The sequence below is a fragment of the Plecotus auritus genome (assembly GCF_963455305.1).
Source record: "Plecotus auritus genome assembly, chromosome: 8".
NCBI lineage: Eukaryota > Metazoa > Chordata > Mammalia > Chiroptera > Vespertilionidae > Plecotus > Plecotus auritus.
Genome location: NC_137782.1, coordinates 157,001,015 through 157,027,411, shown reverse-complemented (window position 1 = coordinate 157,027,411; position 26,397 = coordinate 157,001,015). Strand labels below are relative to the sequence as shown.

Here is a 26,397-nt window from a genome sequence, read left to right as displayed (position 1 = left end):
CAGTCTGACTGGTCAGAATCGTGCGTTCTGATTGGTCCTTATCAAGCTGCTCTGATTGGTCTGATGCAAATGAGACTATAGCTGAGCTGTTCTGATTCGAAGGGGCAGGTCTCAGTCGTTGGTTAAAGAGGATACCGGGAACTCCCTAACAAGGGTTGACTCCCTAACAAGGGTTGACTCAGAAGCGGGAGCACAGTGCCCAAGGCTGATAGCTCAGTCGGTGGCTTTTTCCTGAAATGCAGGGTGTGTGAGAGGCCTCTGTCAGCAATGGCTGCTGGACCCTGATTATGAATCTGGGCTCAGGTATCCGTGAGGAGTCCTTCTTATCCGATATATTCCTTCTCGAAGTTCAGAGGTTCTGCTGTGGCACTCTGGCAACCTTGCCACCTTCACACAGGCCGCGTGGGCCAGACTCAGCTGCAGTATGACCAACGTCTTGTTGGAATGTCCCAAGGTGATCCAAAGAACAAAGCAAGATAGGCAGTTTCGGAGGAGCGGTCACAAGGCCGCTTTCATTCACCTCCCCATCTCTTACGAGGTGTCCACAAAACATTCATTTTAGCCCTAACCGGTTTGGCTCAGTGGATAGCGTATCGGCCTGCGGATGGAGAGGTCCCAGGTTCTATTCCAGTCAAGGGCACCTCCCCAGTAGGAGGTGTGCAAGAGGCAGATGATCAATGTTTCTCTCTCATGGATGTTTCTAACTCTCTGTCCCTCTCCCTTCCTCTCTGTAAAATATCAATAAAACATATATATTTTTAAAAAATTTATTTTAGCCTCCATGGTTTCAGTGATGCCTAGGAATTTCCACCTGGGCCTTCCTTAGGGCTCAGCTGCAGCCTATAAAGTGAATTCACTGCCCTTTAGAATTGTTGCCCCACCACTCATGTTGCCTGATGTCTGGCCCCTTTCGTTTGGCAAGAGAACTATGTAGTAAGCTGTCTTCATCCACTTGGGTCTGTTGTGTCCTTACCTGCCAAACCTAATGCTCAGTGACAAGCCACCCAGCCATGACAGTAATCCCGATTGCGTAGAGACTGGCTCCTCGACAGCAGCTGTTTGTTCCAGATGCCAGGCTCTCCTACCACTAGAGTGTCCCCCAGGAGGTTTCTGAATGCCCCTGATCCTGCACATTCACAAGGTCGAGTCCTGCCCCAGCTGCAAGTGATCTGCCAGCGACTGGGGAACTTTTTCATACGAAGGAGCCTCCTTCGCAAAGTGCAGAAAAAAAGAATTCTCTCTTCAGATCTATGAATGTTTACACTGCCTTCACCCCAGTCCTGCCCTGAAATCCTTTGGCCTGGGATGGTGGATGTTGGAGAGTGGGAATTTTTGCCCATTCCAGAGAGACCGTGGACTATGCCCCAGATAGAGTTGTCAGTGCTGACACCAGGCCATGCCTTGAGATACGGTCTCATGGCCCCTTCCCAACACGTAGGCCTTCTTTCATAGAACACTGTCAGCTTGCTGAAGAACAGGATGACCCTGTGAATAACATGGTCGTCAATGGCATGATCCTGACGTTGCTTAGGAAAAACTGTTTTGTCTTGCGTTACTTGCTCTGCAAAAACAGGATGTGGTTAAAGTGCTTAAAAGTGGTCCCGCACAAAGGGTCGGGGCTGCTCTCTGGACTCCCTGCGTGGAGAGCAGTCGCCGGCCGGCTATTAAAGGCTCCCTAAATTTTAATTTGGTCTGGACTCCAGTGGTCGTTCACTCGCGTTCGCTCCACAACAGTGGATAGGTGTTGCCTGGGCAGATCAGCTGGTAGTGATTGCCTAAAGAAGCATAAGAAAATTCGGAGGCCCTCAAAGAGAGATGCTAAAATCAATTCGTGATGTCTGACAAGGCGAGGAAGGGAGGGGCAGTGTCAGTTCTCCTAGTTGGTATTTACCCTCCTCTCTGGTTTAAGGAACAAGGCTGCATCTTGAAAAGCACACTTGGGGAATCAAAATGGAGCTTTCTTAGCTTTTCTTCATGAATATGGCACTGCCTATAAGTTGACTTAAATAAATCTATTTTCTAAGGAAAAAAAATAGGACTGGAGAAAATTAGTTTCACTTTCATTTGACTCCCTTTTTAAGGAGGTTTCTAAATAAATCATCTGGAAACATTCAGGCCATGCATGCTTCTAAACCAAGAGGTCTTTGTAGTGTGTTGCTTTTGATTGCTGGGTCCAGAACTCTCCAGTGAAGTGTCTTACTGTGGGCTAGGCACTGTTAGCAGCTGCCCTAGGTTTGCAGGGGTGGGAATGAGGAAAAACGGAGTGGAGAAACTGGCCTTTCTGAGGGGCTTTTTTGTGACTGCCACTATCTTTGGGGGACTTAATTGGGATAACAGATGTGAAGACACAATTTTTAGAGGGAAAAATAGAGACTCAGAGAGGTTAAGTAACTTGTCCCAGGGTCAAACATCTGATATATAGGCAGGTTTAAATCCAAGTCTGTCTCAGAAGAAAAGAACACCAAAAAAAAAAAACTTAAATAAATACAATATAATTTAAGTAGATGCAACAAAATTATTTTGGGGGAAAACAACAGTTTTTTGAGGTTTGTCCTCATAGAAGAAAACAGAAAGCCAATAAGCTAAAAAGCCATTAAACGTTCAGTGAAGCTACAGAGAAGGCTCAACTTTATAAATTCTGAATCACATGGAGTAAATTGAAAGAAGGATGTCTAAAACATGAAGTCAGAAATATAGAAACAATGCTGTTGTAGAAGTTTCAAGTATATATAGAAACTTCCCAAATACTAGGTAAGAACAACTTTCCTAGAACAAAGAAGTCCCGTGCCTTTTCCTCACAGATAAACACATTAGGTCTTACTTGATTTTTGGAATTAGATCGGCCACCAGCAAGTAGAAAAGTAGTATTTCTCGTTACCAGATACCTGTTTTCTTTTTTTACACTAAATATTTATTGTTGAAAGTATTACATGTCTCCCATTTCCCCCATTGACCCTTCTAGCCCCCCACGCACACCCCAGGCCTTCACCACTCTATTGTCTGTGTCCATGGGTTATGCATATATGCATACAAGTTCTTTGGTGGATCTCTTCCCACTCACCCACCCTCCCCTGCATTCCCCCTGAGATTCAGGAGTCTGTTCTATTTTGTCATTTTTCCTGGATGTGAGGAGGTGTTGCAAGTCCCCTCCTTGATCCATCCAGGCAGGAGCTTATTCAAAATACTTTCCCACCAATATTTTTTTCAAAAGACTTGGAGTTTTATGTTCACAACAAAACTAAGCAGAAGAAATAAGAAATTTCCCCATATACCCCCGGTCCAACCACCAGACTCCTCCACTATCAACATCTCAGACCAGAGTAAGTACATTTATTACAACATATATTGACACATCATTATTACCCAAAGCCCATAGTTTTCATTAGGATTCACCCTTGGTGTTCACACATATGTTCTATGGGTTTGGACAAATGTATAATGACAGGTATCCACCACTGTAATATCATACAAATAGTTTCACTGTTCTAAAATTCCTCTTTGCTCTGCCTATCCACCACTTCCTCCCTGCTAGTCCCTGGAAACCACTGGCTTAGTAGTTTCCAGTATGTTATATGGTTATCGAATCATACCATATTGTAGTCTTTTCAGATTGGCTTCTTTCACTTAGTAATATGCATTCAAGTTATCACCAAGTCTTCTCATGCCTCTTTTTAGTGCTGAATAATATTACATTGACTGGATGTATCACAGTTTATCTGTTCACTTACAGACGGACATCCTGGATGCTTCCAAGTGTTGGCAGTTATGAATAAAACTTCTGAAAAACATCCTTGTGCAGGTTTTTGTGTGATTGTAAGTTTTCAACTCAGTTGTGTAAAAACCAAGGAGCATGATTGTTGGATTGTATACTGAGGGTAGGTTTAGTTTTCTAAGAAACTGCCAAACTGTCTTCCAAGGTGGCTGTATCATTTGCATTTCCACCAGCAATGAATGAATGTTACTGTTACTCTACAGCCTAGCCAGTCAAAATACTTTTTCCTTTTCCTTTCTCATTTTCTTTTGATGCCTGGTTATTTAGAAGTGTTGTTTGGTTTGCAAATACTTGGAAATTTTCCAGACATCTTTCTTGTATTGGCTTCTAATTTAATTTCACTAGTCAGCAAACATACTTTGTGTGATTTGAATCCTTTTAAATTTATTGAGACTTGTTTTATGGCCCATAATATGGTCTATCTTGGTAAATGTTCTTGGCACTTGAAAGAAAAAAAATATTCTGCTGTTGTTGGGTGGAAAGTTCTATAAATGTGAATTAGGTCAGGTTGGTTGATAATGTAATGTTACCTAAGTCTTCTATATCCTGATTTTCTGATTACTTGTTCTATCAATTATTGACAAGGAGTGTTGAAATTCCAGCTATCATTGTAGAGTTGCCTATTTCTCCATTTGATCAGTTTATTTAAAGCTCTGTTATTAGGTGCATAAACTTTTAGGATTATATTCTCTTGATTAATTGACCTCCATTATGAAATGAACGTCTTTGTTCCTAGTAATCTTTTCTCTGAAATTTTTTCCGATATTAATACTGAAGCTTACTTTTGTTATGGCATACCTTTTCTATCCTTTTACTTTTAACATATTTGAGTATTTGTTTAAAATGGTTATTTTGTATGCAGCATTTCATGTAAATAAGGTCTCATTTTTTGTACCCTAATCTGTCAATCTTGCATTTTAGTTATGGTATTTAAACCATTTACACTTAATGTGATTACTTATATGGTTGGCATTAAATATACCATCTTGGTATTTGTTTTCTATTTGCCACATCTGTTACTTGTCCCCTTTCCCTTTTGTTTTCTCTTGGATTAATTGGCTATTTTATTATTGTTCTATTTTGTATTCTTTGTTGGCTTATTAGCTATACTTTTTAAAAAGTGGCTTGTTTAGGTTTAATAGTATACATTTACAACTTATCACAGTCTATCTTTAAGTAGTAATACACTACTTCATATATAGTATAAAAACTTAACAGTATACTTCTATTTACCCTCTTCTAGTCTTTGTGTTATTGTTGTCATGTATTTTACTTATACATTTGTTTTATAATCCTCTGTATATTATTGACAGCTTTAAACTATCAATTATTATTTAAGGTGACTTTAAAAGTCATTTTTTTCGGTTATTAGCTGATATTGATTCCATCTGGTATCAATTTCTTATGCCTAGAGCAGTGGTCAGCAAACTGCGGCCTCTTGAGTGTGGCTCTTCCACAAAATACCACAGCCTGGGCGAATCTATTTTGAAGAAGTGGCATTAGAAGAAGTTTAAAAAATTTGGCTCTCAAAAAGAAATTTCAATCGTACTGTTGATATTGGGCTCTGTTGACGATGAGTTTTCTGACCACTGGCCTAGAGGACTTGCTTTAATATATCTAGTAGTCATGAATACTTTTGACTCTTGTATGTCTTTGCCTTTGTTTTTGAAAGATATTTCTGCTGGGTATAGAATTGCAAGTTGATGGGGATTTTTTTTTCTTTTCAGTAAAGATATTATCCCATTGTTTTCTGAGATATCATTCCTATATAAAAGCCTAATATGCAAATTGTCCCCTCGACTGGGAGTTTGATCAGGGGGTGGGGCCGGCCGGCCAACTTCAGGGAGACCCCAGCCAGCAGCCAGCAGCCAGCAGCTGCTAGGGACCTTACCCATGCATGAATTTTGTGCACTGGGCCTCCAGTATAGTTATAAAACACTTAAATGTAATTGTTTACTAAATCCATCATATGTGTTAATTTTGGGTCATTTTCAATTTATTACAATTTCTTGTGTGTTTTTTTTATTGGAAGAAAGTGTTTTTAAATTGGTGGGAAACTGTCTACTGACTATATCAGGTATCAAGCTAATTTGAAAACTTTCCAAATGACATGAAAAAGAGGTAAGTTTGGGTAAAGCAATGAGATCTGAGGAAAGGGGAGAAAATAATTGGTATCCTTACTTTCTAATGGTAAGGGAAATGGAGAGGCTGAGCAATACACCACCTCAGTTACTGATCCAGGAACCTTTACATGGGATTCTGAGCAAAATCTTGATCCACCTTGATTTTCTCTTCCTCATCCTTCAGCATGCCATGAATTATGTGTGAAAAATGAGTATTTCTTTTGTTTGACCTGTTCACCATTTATGATCATAGATTAGAGTTATTTTAGATTAGTTTTATCTGTTTTATCTTTTATTTAAAGGAAAGCATACAGTATTCTTTTATATCTGGCTTTTTAAGGCTCAACATAATGTCTGAGATTCATTCATATGTTGCATGTACTTATAATAGTTCATTGTATGAATACACAAAAACGTATTTATCCATTCAATAGTTGAGGGATACTTAGTAGTTTCTGGTTTGAGGCTATTACTAATAGTGTTGCTATACATATTCCAAGACATATCTTTTGATGAACATATGTATGCATTTTATTGGATATATGCTTAGAAGCACAGTGACTAGATTCCATGTTATGAATATTTTACTTTGGTAGATCTTGCCAAGTGGTTTTCCAACATGTTTGAAAAAATTTACATTCTCACTAGGGGTGAGTGAGACTTGACTACTTCCACATTTTGCAGATCTTCATCATTTCTTACATTTAATAAAATTGTCCACTAAGGGAAGCTATCCAGTAATCTCTTATGAATATGCATGTTAAAATTCTAAATAAATGATTAGCAACTGAAATACCGATTATAAGAGAAGAATAACACATTATGACCAAGTAGGCTTTATTCCAAGGACACACAAGAGTGATTTAACGTCAGCAACTCCACATACAATCCAGCTAGTCAACAGATTAAAGGAGAGTAACATATGACCATGCCAAGAGATGCTGAAAATCATTAAATTCAGCAGCTATTCCTAATGAAATCTCTTGGTAAAACAGGAAATAACTTATTTAAATAAAATAAGAGTCTTCACCATAGAGCAACACAAATATTCTAAATAACTACTCAAACTCTTCCAACTAAAATCAGTAACAGAAATGCCTACTATCACCATTATCACTCAATACTATAATAGTGTTTTAGACAACAAAGATTCTAGAAAAGAAAAGGATCTGTCAAACATTGGGGAAAAACTTAAATTATTTTTGTGAGAGTCATCATCATATTTCTAGGGAAAATTGCTGGAATTAATAATAAAACTTAGAAAGTATATATAATAAATTTGTTGTATTAAAGGTAAGTACACATAAAAATAGGCTTTTTATTTATAAGAAGCTTTTAGAAATGGAAATGGACTTTAAAAGTCCATTCACAGTAATAACCAAAAGGCTAAGAAACAAGAATACATCTAATAAAAAAGTCGCAGGATTTAAATGAGAAAAATTCTCAAAACTTACTGAAAATATAGACAAGATCTGAGTAAATGGAAAATGATACGATTTTCTTAGTTCTTAGAAGACAATGTCAAATTTCCCAAAATTAGCCTGTAAATTTCATGAAATTTCAACCCCTAATTGGATAAAATGATCACAAAGTTTAAATATCCGAGAATAGCAAAGAAAGAGAGTAAAAAAAAATTTTAATTAAAAATAAAACAAAACAAAAAAAAAAAACAGCAGGCAGGAGTGTAGGGTGGGGAAAAAGCTCTACCTGGCCATTTTATTAAGTCACTGTATACAAACATGTTATTAGTCACTGTAATTGAATCCATATGATATTGCCATATATAAAGAGAACTATAAGTGAAACAGAATCGTACATTGAGAAATCTCATTGTATGTGAAAATTTAATATATGACAAAGATGGTATTTTAATTCATTGGGAAAAGACAATTTATTTACTAAAGGATGCTGAAACAACTGGCAAACCATTAGAAGAAAGTAAAGTGGGATCCATGGCTTGTATACAATATAAAAACAAATTCCAAATGGAGTAAAGACAAATGTAAAACCACTAACAACAAAAACCAACAGTAAAATGCAGGAGCCATTCTAGACTATACATGCCACCCAGGAGTGAAGACCTTAATCAATATAGAATACTTTGAAATTTTTATATATTCACAAATGTATATATTTTGTAAAATAATATATTTGAACTAGAGGCCCAGTGCACGAAATTCGTGCACGGGGGGGGGGGGGGATGTCCCTCAGCCCAGCCTGCACCCTCTCCAATCTGGGACCCCTCAAGGGATGTCCAACTGCCCGTTTACATGCAGTCGGACATCCCTCTCACAATCCAGGACTGCTGGCTCCCAACTGCTCACCTGCCTGCCTTCCTGATTGTCCCTAACTGCTTTTGCCTGCCAGCCTGATCACCCCCTAACCACTCCCCTGCCAGCCTGTTTGCCCCCAACTTCCCTCCTCTGCCAGCCTGGTCACCCCTAACTACCCTCCACTGCAGGCTTGATCACCCCCAACTACCCTCCCTTGCAGGCCTGGTCCCTCCCAACTGCCCTCCCCTGCTGGCCATCTTGTGGTGGCCATCTTGTGTCCACATGGGGGCAGGATCTTTGACCACATGGGGGCAGCCATCTTGTGTGTTGGAGTGATGGTCAATCTGCATATTACTTTTATTAGATAGGATAGAGGCCTGGTGCATGGGTGGGGGCCAGCTGGTTTGCCCTGAAGGGTGTCCTGGATCAGGGTGGGGGTTCCCTTGGGGCGTGAGGCGGCCTGGGCGAGGGGCCTGTGGTGGTTTGCAGGCCGGCCACACCCCACAGCAACCCAAGTGGAGGCCCTGGTATCTGGGATTTATGTATCTTCTGTAATTGAAACTTTGTAGCCTTAAGCCGAGGACAAAGCAGGCCAGGGTTTCCTCCATCACCGGGGAAACCCAAGCCTCCCTCCTGCTCTCTGTGGCTGCAGCCATCTTGGTTGGGTTAATTTGCATACTCGATCCTGATTGGCTGGTGGGCGTGGCTTGTGGTATAGTGGAGTGATGGTTAATTTGCATATTACTCTTATATTAGATAGGATACATACTACAATAAAGTTTTGAATGGAAAAAAGAATTATAAATATGATTAACAGACAAATTATAGATGTTGGAGAAAATATGCAAATATGAGTTTATATACAATATACAAAGAGCACATACAATTTTTTAAAAGTGCAAATATGGACAAAATATTAATAAAATGAAAAATGAAATAAATGGAAAAAATAAAAATAAAAATTTTAAGTGTGGCCTGGCCAGCATGACTCAGTGGCTGAGCATCAATCTATGAACCAGGAGGTCACAGTTCGATTCCCAATCAGGGGACATGTCTGGGTTGCGGGCTGGATCCCCTGTGTGAGCCATGCAGGAGGCAGCCGATCAATGATTCCCTCTCATAATTGATGTTTCTCTCTCTCTCCCTCTCCCTTCCTCTCTGAAATCAATAAAAATATATATATATATCTTTTTAAATTTAAGTGTGAATAAAAATATAAATATGTAATTCACCTTAAGAGTAAAATCTAAATGGCTAAGTTTTCTAGGGAAAAAGTATTTATTAATGTGATCAATAGGCAACTTATAATAGTTGGAAAAAATATTTGCAACCAAGAGTAGAAAGTCTTAATATATATAATATACAAAAAGCTCCTACAAACTAGTTAAATAAAAAGCCAAACACAATAGAAACATGGACCAAAAAATGTAAATAAAATAAATGTAAAGGAAGAAGTAAAAATATAAATATTTGTGATAGGAGAAATTCTAAAGAATGACCCCCAAGATTTTTTGCCCCTGGTGTTACTCCCATGATAGTTACAGTTACAGAATAAAAAGATTCTTCAGATGTAATTAAGGTTACTAACCAGGTAACCCTAAGATACTGGAATTATCTGGGTGGGCCTAACCTAGTCACATAAGCCCTTTAAAAGAAAGCAGAGAATTTTCTCTGGCTGGTAGCATAAGAGGTTCCAGAGAGAGTTAAGCACAAAAAAGGTCTAATGAATCCTTGATTGCTTTGAAGATGGAGGTGACCATGTGCAAGCACTGCAGAGCAACCTCTAGGAGCGGAGAACAATGCCTGGCGAAAGCCAGCAAGGAAACAGAGATCTCCATCCTACTACCACCCTGCGTCCTATAATTGCAAGGAAATGAATTCTGCCAACAAAATGAGTAAGCTTGGAAGTGAATTCTTCCCCCAGCCTTCAGTTAAGAGCCCCGCCTGGCACACACCTTTGTTTCAGACTTATTTGGACACCAGAGAGCCCAATCAAGTGTGCTTGAAGTTCTAACCCATAGAACTATGAGATAATATATGGGTCCTGTTTTTAGCTGCTAAGTTTATGGTAATTTGTTACGCAGCAATAGAGCACTAATGCATTAGGTAATTTAATTATAGGTGAAATCCAAATAACCAAAGAACAAATGAAAAATTGTCCTGCTTTCTAGTTGTTAGGAAAATGCAAACAAAATAACACTGAGAAATACCCACTGCCAGGCGTTTTTATTGTTGTTGTTGTTTTTAATGATGCAATAGCTATTGCTAGTGGGTATAAAGGTAACACTATTTTTATACATATATAAATTGTTCCAGCCATTTTGTGAACCAATCTGCCAATGTGTATTAAAAATGTTTTAATGTATATATCTCTCAATCCAGCAATTTTACTCCAGAGAATCTGTTCCATAGGCGTGAAACCATCATGGTTGTGAATATGTGCTCAGGCAAAATTACCGTAATCATTAAAATCTGGTAATAAAGTAAATATCCATTGATTATGGAAGAGGCTTAATAAGTCATCATCATAAAATATTACATGGCAATAAAAAAGAATGAAATAAGAGCTAAAGGTAACTTGGAGGGATTTTCACCATATATTGTTGGATGAGAAAAGATGCAATATATATATATATATATATATATATATATATATATATATATATATATATATATCCCATTTATCTAAAACAAACTGACCCACCAGGAAAATCTCATTTTATGCGTAAGATTATATATGTATATTAAGAAATTTAAAAGCTATATATATAGTCTTATAAAATGCTCACAATACACATAAAAATTTTAAGTTGCAGAAGACAAAACCCCATATGTAATATGTGTATACATATTTGTATGAACAAGAAAAATACACATTTCAGGCCATTGAGAAGTGGGGGTGAAGTGGTATGGTGGGGTATTAGCTTTGCATTATGCACCTTATTTCATTTATTGCTCTTTTGTTTCTTTTAATTGTACTACAGTTCTCTTAATTTGCATAATTCTTATAATCTGAGAAACATAAATCAATCTCCCTTCCCTTTGTTTTTCCTCAGCACTTATCACTAATATCCTATTTATCTTACTTGTATTATTTTTGCTTCCCCCACTGGAATGTAAACTGCATCAGGTAAAGAATTATGTTCACTGCTGAACACCAGCACCAGAACTGTCTGCATGTCACAGTCACTCAAATATTGATGAAAAGAGTGTTTTACATATAACTTCTTTTAGGGCTACTCCTGATGTTCATTTAAACCTTATTGAAAAACCTGATATTTTAGAAGCTATCAAAAGTATAACAGAATCACATGCCAAGAATGTGAATTCAGGGAATGAATAATAATTATTGGATGCTTATTACTGCCTCACATTTTATCAGGTGCTTTATGTCTATTATCTCAAAGCAATCTAACGAGGTGGCTCTGTACTCCCCATTTCATAGATGAGAACCAACTTGGAAGAGTCAGCTTGTCTACAATCTCACAGACAATTAATGTCCGCTGTCCAGGCCCAAATCCTGTTCTTTCCTCTGTGCTGTGCTGATCTTAAAGGAATCATACGTATTTTAACAATTTAAAAAGAGAAAATAATTTTACATACTACATAGGTTTCATATTATTTTGAGATTTATTTAGTTGAATATTTCATACTCTTAGAATTCACTCTTCTATTGATGATTCTATTAAGAATTTAAAAGTCATTTGATTGTTACATAGAAATATCTACTCACACTTGTTGATTATTTTATTCCGGAAGCAATTAAGCTGTTCAGCTCACGGCCACAAGCCCCGTGGGCCCTGCTGGCGTGCAGCAGCAAACCAAGACACCACAGAACTATTCCTAGGAGGGTTCATAGACTTTGAGATAATTACCATCAAAACTTCCAGACAATAAACAGCCCTGAGAACATCCTGAGGGATTTGGTCCCAGATTCTTCAACTCAAAAACAAGCTCCCCAGAGGAATGCCTTTCTTAACAAGCTTCACTGGAAGTGTTTTCTACCTCCTTGGAGAAAAAAAAGCCCGTCAGGAATAGAAGGGCCACCTGAGGGTCCCAGGGAAAGAGCGGTGGATCTGGTCTGGGTCCAACAGTCAAGGTAGGCTTAAATTCCAGGGTAGAGGAGCTCCTGTTAAGGGGTTCAAGGCCAGCAGGTTGGTGTTGGGAAGGTTAGAAAAAGAAGGGACACCATAACAAGGCTTGGAGACACCTCCTGGTCCCCCGCAGGCTTTGCTCTGTTCCAGTGCAGACAGAAAGAGGGTGCTGCCTGGGCACTGTTGCCACCCTCCAGGTGAGGTCCAAACCCCTCCTCACCTTAAAATATTCAGCCAGACCTCAATCTTAGAATCAGCTCCACAGATCTAAATACATTTGATATCACCTATGGACTGGAAGCCATGATGTTTTTGTCTTTAATGACCTGTATAGAGTTTTAGAAATGTGCTGATTACTCAACCAACCAATATTTGAGTATATAGTAAGGCATCAGGAGAGGTGCTAAGGGTAATATAAGAAAAATAAACATGGTCCCTGCCTCAAGGAACTTATAGAGACAGAAGCAAACAAATAATCATTAACTGTTTTTGTTGTTGTTGTTAGGTGACCAACAGTACTTAGTATGTAAAATCTGAGTTGAGGATGGGGTAGAATCAAGGCATTCAGAATAAAACTCATCACACTATGGGTTACCCATGCCTCAAAACCCACAAGATTTTAAATATGTAAAATAAACTTATATCTTCTTTGCCAATTTTGTACTCCCTAAATAATTTCTAAAATAAAACTTGTGTTTGTTTGCAGAGGCAAGCTGTATATAACTTACATCCAGGGCACAGATCTGCCTGGATCTATCATCTCCCAAGTTCAAAAATAAAATTATTTCTGCCTCCAGAAAGCAATGATGTTTCTAAAGAGAAAAAAGTCTGCTTGCAAGCTTCATTTTTTAAAAACTGGAATTAGATATGAATTCCTAAGTGTCCTACAGCAATGAGAAATAGGAGCTTATATTGTCTTGCTTGTTCAAAAGGCAGATGAAAGGAAAAAGTGAAAGTCTGAATGTTTTAGAGTTGGGAGAAAGCCTGATTTCTCTGACTCTGAGATAGACAAGGAAACTGAACAAGTATTATTTTACTGAAAAGCAAAGCTTTCATTTAAGTGAATTGACTGTTAAATGGTATTTTGGTTGAACCAGCATACTTTTAAAATTTATTAATGGCAAACTGATTATAACCTACCAGTCATTAGCTCTGAGGGGGACACTACTATTAACATTATTTACATCATATATATGCTATATCTAAACGTTCCATTCATTTTAACATGTATTAAAAGCATAAGGCTCCATGTTTATCTGCAAGCTATGTACAGTACTATTGCTTTCCCTGTCAGCAAAATGCTGAGACATTTACAACATATAAAAGCATTCCTACATAGCAGTTGAGTATTGGGGGCAGAGAGTGGAGGGCATCAGGAATGTTATTCATCAATGACTATCAAAAGATATGTTAGACCACTGAGGTCTGTTTCTAAAATATACCTTGAGTGAAATTATGCCATTATAAGGCTATTCTGAAATATCTAGGCTCAAAAGTCTGTAGAAAAAGATGTAAATATATTTTTTAAATACTTCCAAAAACAGTCAAAATCATTAAAAACAGAACTGATCCAATGAAAACGGTTCTCTGCCGGAAGCCAATTCCAGCATGTCAGCAGGGCTGAATCATTTGGAAATGGCTGAGGGCATTTCCCCAAACCTGAAAAGAATGCATAAATGTTTGCTTGCTGCCAGACAGCTGAGGGCATTTTAATCTACATGTTATTGCCTCCTGCTGGACAAACACCTGAACAGCCAAAGGCAGTTTTTCCCAAACCTGATAATCTGACAATGGATTCTGTATACCAAACCCTGGCCTTTGATGTGTATATCTACCTTGCCTTAGGACAATTTGTGTTAATAAAAAGCAAGGGGTCCTGAGACAAGGGAGAACTTAGCCAAGCTCCTCTGGCTCCCCAAATGCCTTCCAAAATTATGTTTCGTCTCTGGACTCTTGGTTAATTTACACACAGAGACTTCTCCACATTCCTGAACCCTTCTAGATGCTGGATCAAGAACACCGGCATTAGTTCTCCTGTCTTTTCATGAGATTATCACTTGGCCACATGAGGACATTTCTCACATGTCTAGTCCTCATTCAGACATGCAGATGGCACAGCATACCTGGGCCTGTTAATATAGCTCCCTAAAAATAGAAAAAAGCTACACTGTCTGACACTTTACTGGGGGGAGGAAGGGCTCCAACACATTTCCTAAAAACTTTTGTATTACAAGGACCAATGACAAGTCAGAATTGGACCCATTCACTTTTAGAGGTCAAAGGACCTCAGAGGTCAGCTTTCCAGGCCATGTAAAGAGAAAGGGAGACAGTGAGGGGTGGACTCTTCCTTCTTGGTGTGGTACTTCTTTCCCTACACCCTCACCCAACTTATCCAGTGCCCAAGTAAACTGTTTCTATGATATTTCTTTTGCTCTAAGGTAAATTCATCTTTTTAATGAAAAATTTCTGCCTTGGTGCCACTCCCATAAAGAATTGAATGTTAGCATACTTCAATCTTGCAGCACATCTATATATATATAAAAGCCTAAGTGACTGTTAGGACCAGTCGACCGAACGACTGGTTGCTATGACAACACACTGACCACCATGGGGCAGACGCTTAACGCAAGAGCTGCCCCCGGGTGGTCAGTGCACTCCCACAGCCAACCCCCCATGGTCCCTCCCCTCAGCCAGCGGGGGCCCAATCAGCCATGCTCAGGGCCGGCCAAACCCCCAGCCCCAATCAGCCCAATTAGGACTGTGAGAGATGAGCCCTGATAGCTAGCCAGGCTGAGAGACCCCACCTGTGCATGAATTCGTGCACCGGTCCTCTAGTCCTATATAAACCACAAGTATTTTTACAGCTCATGTTCAGCATTACATTTTGCTTTCCATGCAGATTTTAGTTAAAGGAAGTTTTTCAGTTTGGAAATTCTCATTTATGGGTGATGGCTTTCCTTACCATTACCCTTAATATGATGTTGCTATTATATGAGGTAATTAAAATTCTTTGGTTTGAGGTCACAGATTGGAAACCTGGTACATGCATTGGATCTTACGATGGCATGAAGAACTTTGGCACATGAATTAATAAATACTAACTCTAGTACTCCAAGCACTATTTAACAGATGTTTTACTGTGGGCTCTCCTTCACATCACTGGATTAATTGTCTCTTTAAAGAGGCACACAGGAAAAGTAAATGTGGTGTTAGCATCTGGACAGTCTTCATGTAAGGTGAGTGGCTAAGTCACCAAGGACAAGAGAATTTTCTATGAAACAGCCCCTTCTTATTAGCAAGAATATGGCAGATTTTGTTCACTCAAACAGTCAGATCCATCTTCAAGTCTGACCATTACCTTTAGTCTAATAACAACTAGGGATAAGATAGGGATTAGGATTTTGCAGGATCTAAGTGAAATTCAAAGTGAATCATTTTTTCATTTAATGGATTGGATTCTGTTTGATTTTGAAAGTATACAAAATATACTATGTATTTTGCATTCCAGAAAATACTGATTCAAATTTTCAGAGTTGTATGTCAGTGCTCCTCCATAGAATTGAAATGTCCCAATCAATGTAAACAAAGTGTAACTGAGGAATAACAAGTGGAGAGATGCTTCATGGTTATGGTGATGGTGTAAAGGGTGCTGCCAGGCTTCCAGGTATTCCTAGGAAATACCCAAGTGCCATGACAACTCTGGGACCCCACAAAACCTCAGTGCTGGTCTTGGGAAACCCAATGCGAGTCAGAATACCACTCTGAACCTGGGCTGACCCCAGGGGCCCATCAGTCGGTGAAAAACTTGACTTTCTGAACTAGATCACTCTAAAATAACTCCAAGCAAATAATGTTCATTAAAAGGAACGAAAGTGGGGGGGAGGAACATTTCTGACACTACTGAAAAATGTGTACATACAAAAGGATTTAATACTCATTACTACAGCTGCATAGAAAACATCAAAAAACAGGGAATAGTTTCAAGGACATCAGAAGGATATAGTATCTCTTCCATATAGTATTGTGACTCCAGATTGGAACAAAGAGATTGTGAGTTCTGAGCAGGCAAAGCACTTGAAAAATAATGTTGATATGAAGGAGCAAGAGAAAGGTCAAGGATAATGCTTGTGTGTTAAGTAGCCAAACAAGGAAAAAATAAAAACACATGAAATTTATATATATTTATATGTATAATTTTTAAAAATTATGTAACTCAACACTTGAAAAAAATAAACCTGTGGCCCTGAAAAGTACCAATGATCCAATCTTATGGGGTATTTTAATTTTACTGGTTTTCCTAAGGTCCAAACTCTCTAGAATAATAAACTTCTCCACCGTACTCACTATTAATAATTAAGATTGGTTCATTATTTTGGATTCACGTCTACTTTGTCTAATATCCTTTTATTTCTCTGTACCCCTCATCTACCACCCCAAAATAACAAAATCAGGTTGTATTAGAGTATTTTAACTGCAAATTCACTATATTTCAAATCTGACAAATATTTCAATTCATGACACCTATAGCACATTATCTATATTTGTACACTTTATTTAAAAACAATAATACACTTAGAGCCACCAGAAAAGGATATCTCAATTAGCTTATCTATACCCTGAATTTACAAAAGAAACTTCTTGCACCACAAAAATTAGCATTTGGATTAATTTACATTAATTGATATTATAACTAATTTTTAAAATACCTGAAGATCAAACAATTTGTCCCAGGGCTCACCAGTTGAGGGGTGTAGGGTGTGGAGAAAAGGAGTGACTTAGGAATCTGAACTGATGATACCCTGAGGTCAGCTCTAGTAAACTGTAGTTGAGGACACATAAAATAACCAATAAATTTCAAGATTACAAAGAAGTGGTTCCTAAAGAAGTGGTTCCTCCTAAAAACAGATATTAGATCATATAGTTGGGATGGGTGTAGAGGATAACTCTTAATCTGGATTGGAAAAAAGTGTGTGGAGAAGGTGTATGTGTGTGTGTGGCGGGGGGAGGGGGTGTATTAGTTTTTCACAAGAGGCAAACTTCAGCCAAACAATGAGAAGAAAATAGGGAGGGAGGTATGTGATAAACTGAAGACTTTCTGATCGCTGATACACCAAATTTAGCAGCTCTCTACAAGTCAACTAAAATACCATTCTCTGAGACATTTTCAGAGAGGAGCTAACATACAACCAGGGAAAAAATCATTCTACATTAACAAGGCACTCACTGGTTCACAGCCTGTTAAAAACCCAGGCAGACATTACAGTTAATCTAAGTTAAAGTCAACTTTCTAATTTGCATCAGAGGGATGACAAGCAAGTGGTCAAATTAAATCAAGTCAAAGCTTGATTAGCAAAGGTCCAGAAAATGCTCTACTTCAGTAATACTGCTAGAATAAGTAAGTGGGGACTAGGGATCTATGTTTGGTCTAATATTTGCATTTTTAAGCATTAAAAAAAATGATGTAATTTGTTAAATACTTTGTCAACCTTCTGTCCCTTACACTGACGTGGAGACTCAGTTGGATAATGAATATGGCCAATTAAAAAGCCTTCAGTGATAGAAGTAAAAATTACTACAGTCATTTACCAATGACCTGTCCTCTGGTTTTAAACACAGCTGTTAATTCTTTGGGACCTTCCCCTAAAACCAACTTTGGGAATTGATATATTTCACAAAATATACATATAATTTCTGTCAGCAACAACTTCTGTACAACCTGAATCCCAGTGTCAAACACTAAAGATCTGCAATGATATAAATAATTAAATGAGTAACACAATAATGGAGGCAACTGCTGAGTAAATAAAATTAATGATCATGTACTTAATAGCTTTGAAATAGCTTTCAAAGAACAAAGAAAGCTGAAGAAAATTATACTTACAGCTAGCGCTCTCTCTCTCTCTCTCTCTCTCTCTCTCTCTCTCTCTCTCTCTCTCTATATATATATATATATATATATATATATATTCAATAACAGTTTGGCTCTTGGTTGAAAACATCACACAGACATACATACTAACCAGAGATTAACTATCTAGACTCACTATCAACATTGATGATGAAATTTAAGTTCTTTCAAAAGAAAACCAAAATTAAAACTAAGTCTTTCAATCTGATTTGTGACATCTTAGTTCAATATAACTTAAATGACCAAGCCTGAGAAAAGCACCAACACAGCTTTTTCAGTTGTACCCAGCCATCATTTCATGTCATAAAGATTTGCTTTAGTTAAAATGGCAGCAATGACAAAGAGGTAGATATGACAGATGCCATTTAAATACTATTCTTAGGTGGAATTTTAACTAGTTCAAGATGTTTAATCTAAAAATAATTTTTACTAGTTGAATCTCTTCATTACATAAGAATTTCATGACATGCTCTTGTGTAAGAGGAAATAAATGAAGTACTTAAAAAAGTGACCTTTTAAAAATTACATTTACTTAGCCAACATTAATGAGATCCCATAATTTTGGTGAACCAGTAACTTATCCTTTTACCTGACCTTGACTATAATGAAATAGAGTTATTTTCTTCTCTTCTGAAATTTTTAGGAATTCACATCCCAAATTCTTGGAAGGATAAATGGTGCTCAGAAGAGCACAAAGACAGCGCATGAAATATCCCCTGAAGTCCTAGAAGTTGAGCAGATACATTAAAAAGACATTGATGGTCACAAATCAGGACCTTCACAGATTGGCTCACGCATGTGAGCACATACACATACACACACACACACACACACACACACACACACACACACACACTCATTCTTTCTTACTCTCCCCATTCCCCCCAAAACTCAATCCTCATCCTTACTGTAAGGCTGCATTTGTATTTTTTTGAAAGGCACCTCTCATTCTCTAGCTATTGCCTTCTTGATGATATCTGTTTTGTTAAAAATCCTGAATGTTCAATGGAAATAGTTCAGTACTGAGAATGGAATATTTTTCAATTCACATTTAAATAGCCAAGTTTTCTTACATTCAGATTTTAATAAACTAGAATGACAATCTTTAAAACAAGCATGCTAGCCTATAATGAATATAGTATTTACAGTAATTTAAACATTTAGAACTATATATTATACTGCAAAAGCAAACAGCACAACACTCATCATACTCATCATTACCTGCTGTGTACACTACCTCCAAAAATGAAAATACAAAACAGTAAAATGCACCTATGGTTTTATATATATATGTATATATATATAGTCTATATATATATTATATATATTCCCACAATATATATAATATATATTTATAAAATATACATACATTTTAGACATTTTCAAATAAATCATCTCCAAAAAAAAAAAAAATCTGTAGCAAGAATACTGAAGGAATGAAAGTCAAATAAACAAAAAATTTCTCACAAAGTTCATTATCAGTGATGCAGCTCAATTTCTCCCCCTTTAGTCATAACTAAAATGATTATAAAAGCTAAATACTTTGCATAACTAATTATCTGTTTAATGGCAAAAATTGATAAACTTGTTCAATAGAAAAATACTGAAGGTCATTATATCACTCATGTTAAATATCTATGGTTTGAGTAGCAAATGAGCTCCAAATGACAGCTGAGTTTTGAGAAGGGTGCTGCAAGCTCCCACAGATGTACCCACAGCATAGGAAAATAAGGCAGGAACCCACATCTTCTGATGATTTTCATAATATTCCAATACATTTCATCCAAAATATTTACAAACTAAGCCCTATGAAAGCATGTCAATGACTGTTTGAATTTGATTTTTTTCATTTTGTTCACCTTTCTGATGGGCTGAGGGGAAAATCAGACACATGAATATACTTCTATCTGGCTGGAAGACACTTTGGCTCATTTCTAGGCTGACATCACACAGCGCTAGTAGAGAGGAATCTCTGTTTCTGTATACACTCTCCAGTGGCACAGCATTGGTTTTCTAAGGAACTTTCAACAGTTCCAACATTTGCACTACTGTCTACATTATCTCGTGGTTACTTTCCACTCACTATCAGAAAAAATTCAGCTGTGAGGTATAAAATGCAGGTGAAAAGTCTTGGTTTTGAGAATTTCAGTGGCATAAGTAAAGAAGGTACTGAAGACCATGGAAGGTAATTAAAGCAATAATGGGCAGAACAATAGCTTTGTAGTTGTCCATCATAAATATAAGAAGGGTGGGCACCTGGCTAGAATTTTCCAGTATCTTTCTACAAATGTCATGTTAGCGACAGCATTTCTTTACTTTGTGAAGAACCAAAAGAGGAATTCCACAAACACAATGTGGAATTCCATATCTGCATGGGAATATAAACATTCACCTGGTATATAGCTCAGCTATGATGTGGTAGCTCATGCCCAGGTCAATTCATTTGATTATACAAGAGTCCCTTGAGCCCACTGTTAACAAAAGGTTAGATGAAATGACAAGATAGCTGTGTCAAAATATTAAAGCATATTGTATATCAACCAAGGATTTATCACAGGCCCTTAACTTTAAAGAAAATTTGCCTGTATATTACAGATTTCTAGAAGCAGACAAGCAGTAATTTTAAAGAAAAAATAGTTAATTATCCACATTAACACCAGGATACTTCTTCAAGGAGAAATATCATTACAAGTGCAAATGTTATGAAAATGGAATATGTGAGGGTAGGAATGTAGGAATTGTATTAAAAGGTTAAGATATTTATGGATATGGATTTTGTAAAGTCTGAGAGCCTACTATATATACATTTTACTGAAAAGGTGGACATTAGTAATTTATTTCTAATTTCTAGATTGGTCTCTGACATCTGAATGAACAAGAGTGTGTGAGGAGAGGCAAGAGTTGCAGGGAAGAGGTCTGAATACCATGTTCAGAGAGTGGGTCATGGGACTCCCAAGAGCTGACCACAAGTTGGTCAAAGGCAAGGAGCTCAGGGGCCCCTGGTCCTTTAATATATGGTTTTCCCCAGAAACAATATTGATTTACTAGCCATTAACATGTTGTGTTTTAAATTAAACAATGGAGGAAGGGTAGGGAGAGGGAAAAGAGAGAGAGAACTATTTACCCAACATTTTATAACTGAACCCTTCCATCCAGATTTTCAAGAGGTTCTTATTGGAGATGCTAATGGAGGAGTTCTGAGGTAAAAAACATTTGCTTTATTTAGTATGTCTGCAAAAGCAGCTGAGATTACCCATACCCTTTGGACTGTTAAAACATAATTATGAAATATTTTTTTGGTGTCAGATCATTTGAATATGAGAGATAAAGAAGAAAGAGCAGAGATCATCTGAAGCGTGGTTATGTGGGTTTTGATAAATGAGTACTTGCAAATAACCACCATCTTTTCAACCACTGAAAAGTTAAGATTTTATCTATATGAAATAATCACTCTGATACTATAAATACCATGTGAATAAAGTAAGTTTTAAAATTAATAGAAATTATTATAAAGATATGCCCTGCTTGCCCTTAAAAATAAACAGAATTAAGTTAAATCCTTTAGTAAAAGCAGACTCTATCAACTACTCTTCACAATGGTATTTTTGACAACTAAATTTTAGAATGGTACCAAATCCATTTTCAAAAAGTAATACAATACAGAAATGTGCTTACAAACTGAGTATTTGTTTAGCATTTCTGAATAATAATATATTTAACATATTATTGCATTTCTTTTTTTCCCCCTAATAGGTAAAATGCTTTGCCAGGTGCTGTATGTAAACAGCTAAAAGGAGAGCTAGATTAAAAACTCATTTAACACTGCCTGGTCATTATGCTCATAGGGATTAGTACAGCAGGTATGGTATTGACTACTGTTTTGACTAGCTAATGTGTTTAACAAGATTTCTCAGGGGACAAGTAGGTCTAAATTTCTGCTCTTCCTCTACTCATTCCCAGCCATGGAGCTTTTTGTTATACCTTATAATGTGCCCTATTTACTCAACAGGGGACAAGCTAAACCTATGTTCGCTCAGGCCTGCCTAGCGAATTAGTATTCCTCCAGAAATAAAAGTTCCTATTTTTGGGAAAATCTGAAACAAACAGTTTTCAGGTTCCAAATTCAGCTGAGCTTGCAGCAACCTGAACAAACCCTTAGTTTTAGAAAACAGTATATATGAATTGTAAAACTATACTTTACAAATGTTCTCTGTGCTCCTTCAGCAGAACAAAAGGACAGAATGGGTTGATTCTTTCCCTGGTCTTCTATATCTCTTTTGTGCAGTTGGTTATTGATAAAGAGATAGAAGGTGAAGAAGATGCATTCTGTCATACAAAGACTTTAGCCAGTGCGTCAGCCCCGGCACTGGCTATATAGCATTTGGATGGGTGGAAAGCTACATCATGAATTGATTCTTCAAACTTTTTCCGATGAGCTGTGAACTCTTGGATACATGTCTTACTTTCTAGGTTCCATAAACGTATTGAACAGTCATGACCTATATAAAAATAAATAAATATAAATAAATAAATAAATAAATAAATAAATAAATAAATAAATAAATTGAAAGGAAAACTACATTAACATGAAAATGATAAGAATAAGTAAATTATCCATAGCTGATGTACTTACTGCCAGACATCAAGTACAGGCCATTAGGATCAACTGCTAAACTTGTAACGGCTTCCAGGTGGGCTACCATTGAGTGGATCAGTTTGCCTTTGGAAAAGAGATTGTTATTCTTTATTAATAGCTTTCTACAAATATATGCCAGTTACTACATTATACTGGTTTCTCCAGTCACCCCTCTCTGTGTACTTACTGCATAAATAGCTTTTTTCATCACTTAGAACAGATCACCCTCTCTACTCTGGCCATGCTACTGATGAGAAACACAAGCTCAAATTCCAGATTATATTTTTGTCTTTCAAATCACAATATAAAAGTCAGTAATTTGTACACAGCTATCCCTTTAAGCCATGTGCATCAACTAGAACTCAGACATTAACCACCTACTTTGCATCCTTTAGCTACAAGCAAATTATATGGATTGTGGGAACAGAAGAAGAGACTGATACAAAGATAAAGGAACAGAGAGAAAACTGGCCACAATTTTGGTGGAGACAATATATTCTAGAGTTCGAGAACATTAAATTACTCATCACTCACAGCTAAGCTAAGCAAAGTCAGCCAAAGTCAACATATTTACAAAGCCAGTAGCGGACACTCAGTAAATATGGCTGACAATACAGTGTTTTCTCCCAGCAGAGCTCTTCATGAATTTCCTTTAGACTAGTGAAATGTAATCCAATAAAAAATAGAAAAGTCCCAATTCAAATAAATCAGGACCAAATAGTCAGTATTATAATGCAGAAAAGATTAGTCCATGTAAAAACGAATAAAATATATCCAATAACTCAGGGGATTTTCCATCTGAACACTAAGGCTACTCAAAAACCGAATAATTTCGAACAAAATATAATGATCATATATGCCTCTACTTATACTTTCTCCCAGTATATTCACAGTAAGAGATCATTTTTATTGGTATTTGAATAAAATTTTCATTATGTTCCTACTGATAACCTTGACTCCAGGGCAAAAAAATAGCATGCACTTAATATTAAATAAACTAAGATAATTCTATATGCTATCACAACAAGTAGTTCTCAGCAGATCTGAATGAAATGAACAGAAATTGAGCTGGGAGAGTACCCATATTTCAGTGCCTATTCCCTGATGATAAAGCCACGGACAGATACCAAAATCAGCCTACATAGAGTGAAGACTTCCTTTTTTGCTTTAATAATAATCAATTTTTAATACATTCTTACCTGTATTGTTATCATAGAATTTGATGTGCCTGTCTTCATGAGCGGTGATGCTGATGGGAAGAGTGGGGTGACTAATGACTCTATTTATTTGGCAGGAAGAGCTGGCTGCTAAAAAGAAAAAATTAAAAACAACACAAATTAGTCAAAGCTACTATTTCTTCACACAAAAGAGAACTGAATACTCTAAGGACTGAAAAAGTAAATTATGTCACTTTAGTTTGTTTTTAGTTAGTTTATTCTGAAAATTGTGTTCATAATTTCAATGTTAGGAAATGAGAGCTGCCAGAGCAATACTATCCTGATAAATCTAGAGGTACCACCTGCTATCTATGTTTAGCAATTGTAGCCTAAAATGTAATTGCCTGGATTAAGAATAAAGATAGGAAGCAATGGTTAAAAAAGCCCCAAACAAAATAATTCTGTAATAACTTCTTTACAACCTGAGAAATTATCTCCTGGCTTCCTGTATCCAATAAGAAGCTTCAGATTTGGGATTTTGAGAGGTACAGCTTAATCTATATTCTAATCAGTAAGGAGCAGTGTCAAATTATGTCATTAATATAAAGTTAAGTTGGTTTAAAAAATACTATGAGAAATGAAAAATATTTTTTATTCCAAATAAATATTTTCTTCAAACAAAATAGAAAACTAATCATTTGGCATAAAATCAACTTGACTCCTCTTTGGAATAAATACATCAAATGCTATTTCAAATAGTCTACACCAGTGATCGGCAAACTCATTAGTCAACAGAGCCAAATATCAACAGTACAACGATTGAAATTTCTTTTGAGAGCCAAATTTTTTAAACTTAAACTTCTTCTAATGCCACTTCTTCAAAATAGACTCTCCCAGGCCATGGTATTTTGTGGAAGAGCCACACTCAAGGCACCAAAGAGCTGCATGTGGCTCGCGAGCCGCAGTTTGCCAACCACTGGTCTACACTAATAAAAGAGAAATATGCAAATTAACCATCACTTCGTGATGCCCACCAGCCAATCAGGAGTGCATATGCAAATCAACCCAACAAAGATGGCGGCGACCCTGCCCCTCAGCCGCTCTAGGCCTCTGGGCAGCACGCGTGCAGGCGCAGAGCGTCCGGGCGGGTGGGATGCCTGCTATGAGGGAGAGGGCGGGGGGCAGAGGGAGCTAAGGAGCAGCGCTCCGGCTGGAGCGAAGACTCAAGGCTCCAGCTGGAGCGAAGACAGAAGGCAGCAGCTAGAGCAAAGGCCTGGGTCCTGGGTAACAGAGGAAAACCGGTGCCGGCAGCCAGGGGAAGGAAGGCCTATTGCACGAATCTTCATGCAACGGGCCTCTAGTATAGTTATAAATGTGCATAAACTTAACCCAAAGACTTAAAATCAGTTGTAAGCTATTATATCCTTCTAACTAAGCAACTATGTTCTGTGATTTAGCAGGCTGAAGACTTTAGAATGACAAGCATTTTTCATAGTCAACTCTTTCATTGTGATGAAGACTATTTAAACACTATTATACATACTCGTATCTAGATTGGATTCTAAAGTGAGAATGCGTTGTTGTGTTTCCATGTTAAAGATGCTTGTATATCCTTTGCTGAATGATGCTACCATAAGGCTCGGGTCACTGCTTACTAGATCCACAGAGGCAGGGATTCCAAATTCTAAAAAAGTCAAAACATATTCACAGAGAATGATAATTAGAGGGTCTACTTAACAATATGCTTAAAATATAGCAAAACAAATAATAGCATGATTTCCCTGAGGAGTAAGTAAGGCTCGACATTAGGATAAGAATTTGCTCATTGTCATTCAATGGAGATTATTTCTTTTTTTTCTTTTAGCCCTAGCCGATTTCGTTACTCTTACCTGTTCAGCACATCTTCTACCTGTTACTCAGCTAATACATAAATGGAATGCAAGCCTTTATTCAAAAAATAAATGAAAAACATGTATGGACTACAAGTTTTGCTGCTTCTACCTCAACCTGGAGCTTAGAGCAGCATCATTGGAAATTCTTCATTTTAAAAGCCCATCTCTTAGTAGGAATTCTAACTTATCAAAAATTTAAGAATTTAAGACATAAAGCTCCAAATTGTTACTGGTAATCATGCAAATATTAAATATAGGCAACTTATCAAAACCTAGACACACATTATCACAGCTCAAGAATAAAGAAGGTATTTTTATTTATCATCTATAATAGGTAAAACTTGGTTAAAATTTGAAGCTTATTTATAAACATAAAAAATAGAATATGTATATATGAATATAATTTGACTTTTCCACTTGATTCCAAATCTAACTAAAGCAAATAGTTTAAAAATGTGTATATTACCGAAGATATATTAATGGCCAATAAGCACACAAATAAAGTGCTCAAAAGAATTAGCTACCAAAGAAATGCAAATTAA

At 37.1% G+C, this 26,397-nt stretch overlaps 1 protein-coding gene across 3 annotated transcripts in view; it reads right to left on the bottom strand.

Moving 5' to 3' along the window:
* Positions 1–19,711: 19,711 nt before the first annotated feature.
* The window catches only part of STRN (striatin), a 74,411-nt gene continuing 67,725 nt past the window's right edge, over positions 19,712–26,397 (bottom strand). For 2 of the 3 annotated variants that reach the window (XM_080686427.1, XM_080686429.1), the window contains exons 16-19: positions 25,507–25,647; positions 24,006–24,113; positions 22,804–22,890; positions 19,716–22,669 (exon numbers count right to left, since the gene is read on the bottom strand). In XM_080686427.1, coding sequence (XP_080542553.1) covers positions 22,500–22,669; positions 22,804–22,890; positions 24,006–24,113; positions 25,507–25,647 — 506 coding nt within the window. In that variant the 3' untranslated portion in view covers positions 19,716–22,499. Of the gene's footprint in view, positions 22,670–22,803; positions 22,891–24,005; positions 24,114–25,506; positions 25,648–26,397 lie in introns of all 3 variants that reach the window. The other variant, XM_080686428.1, reaches the window with a different exon arrangement.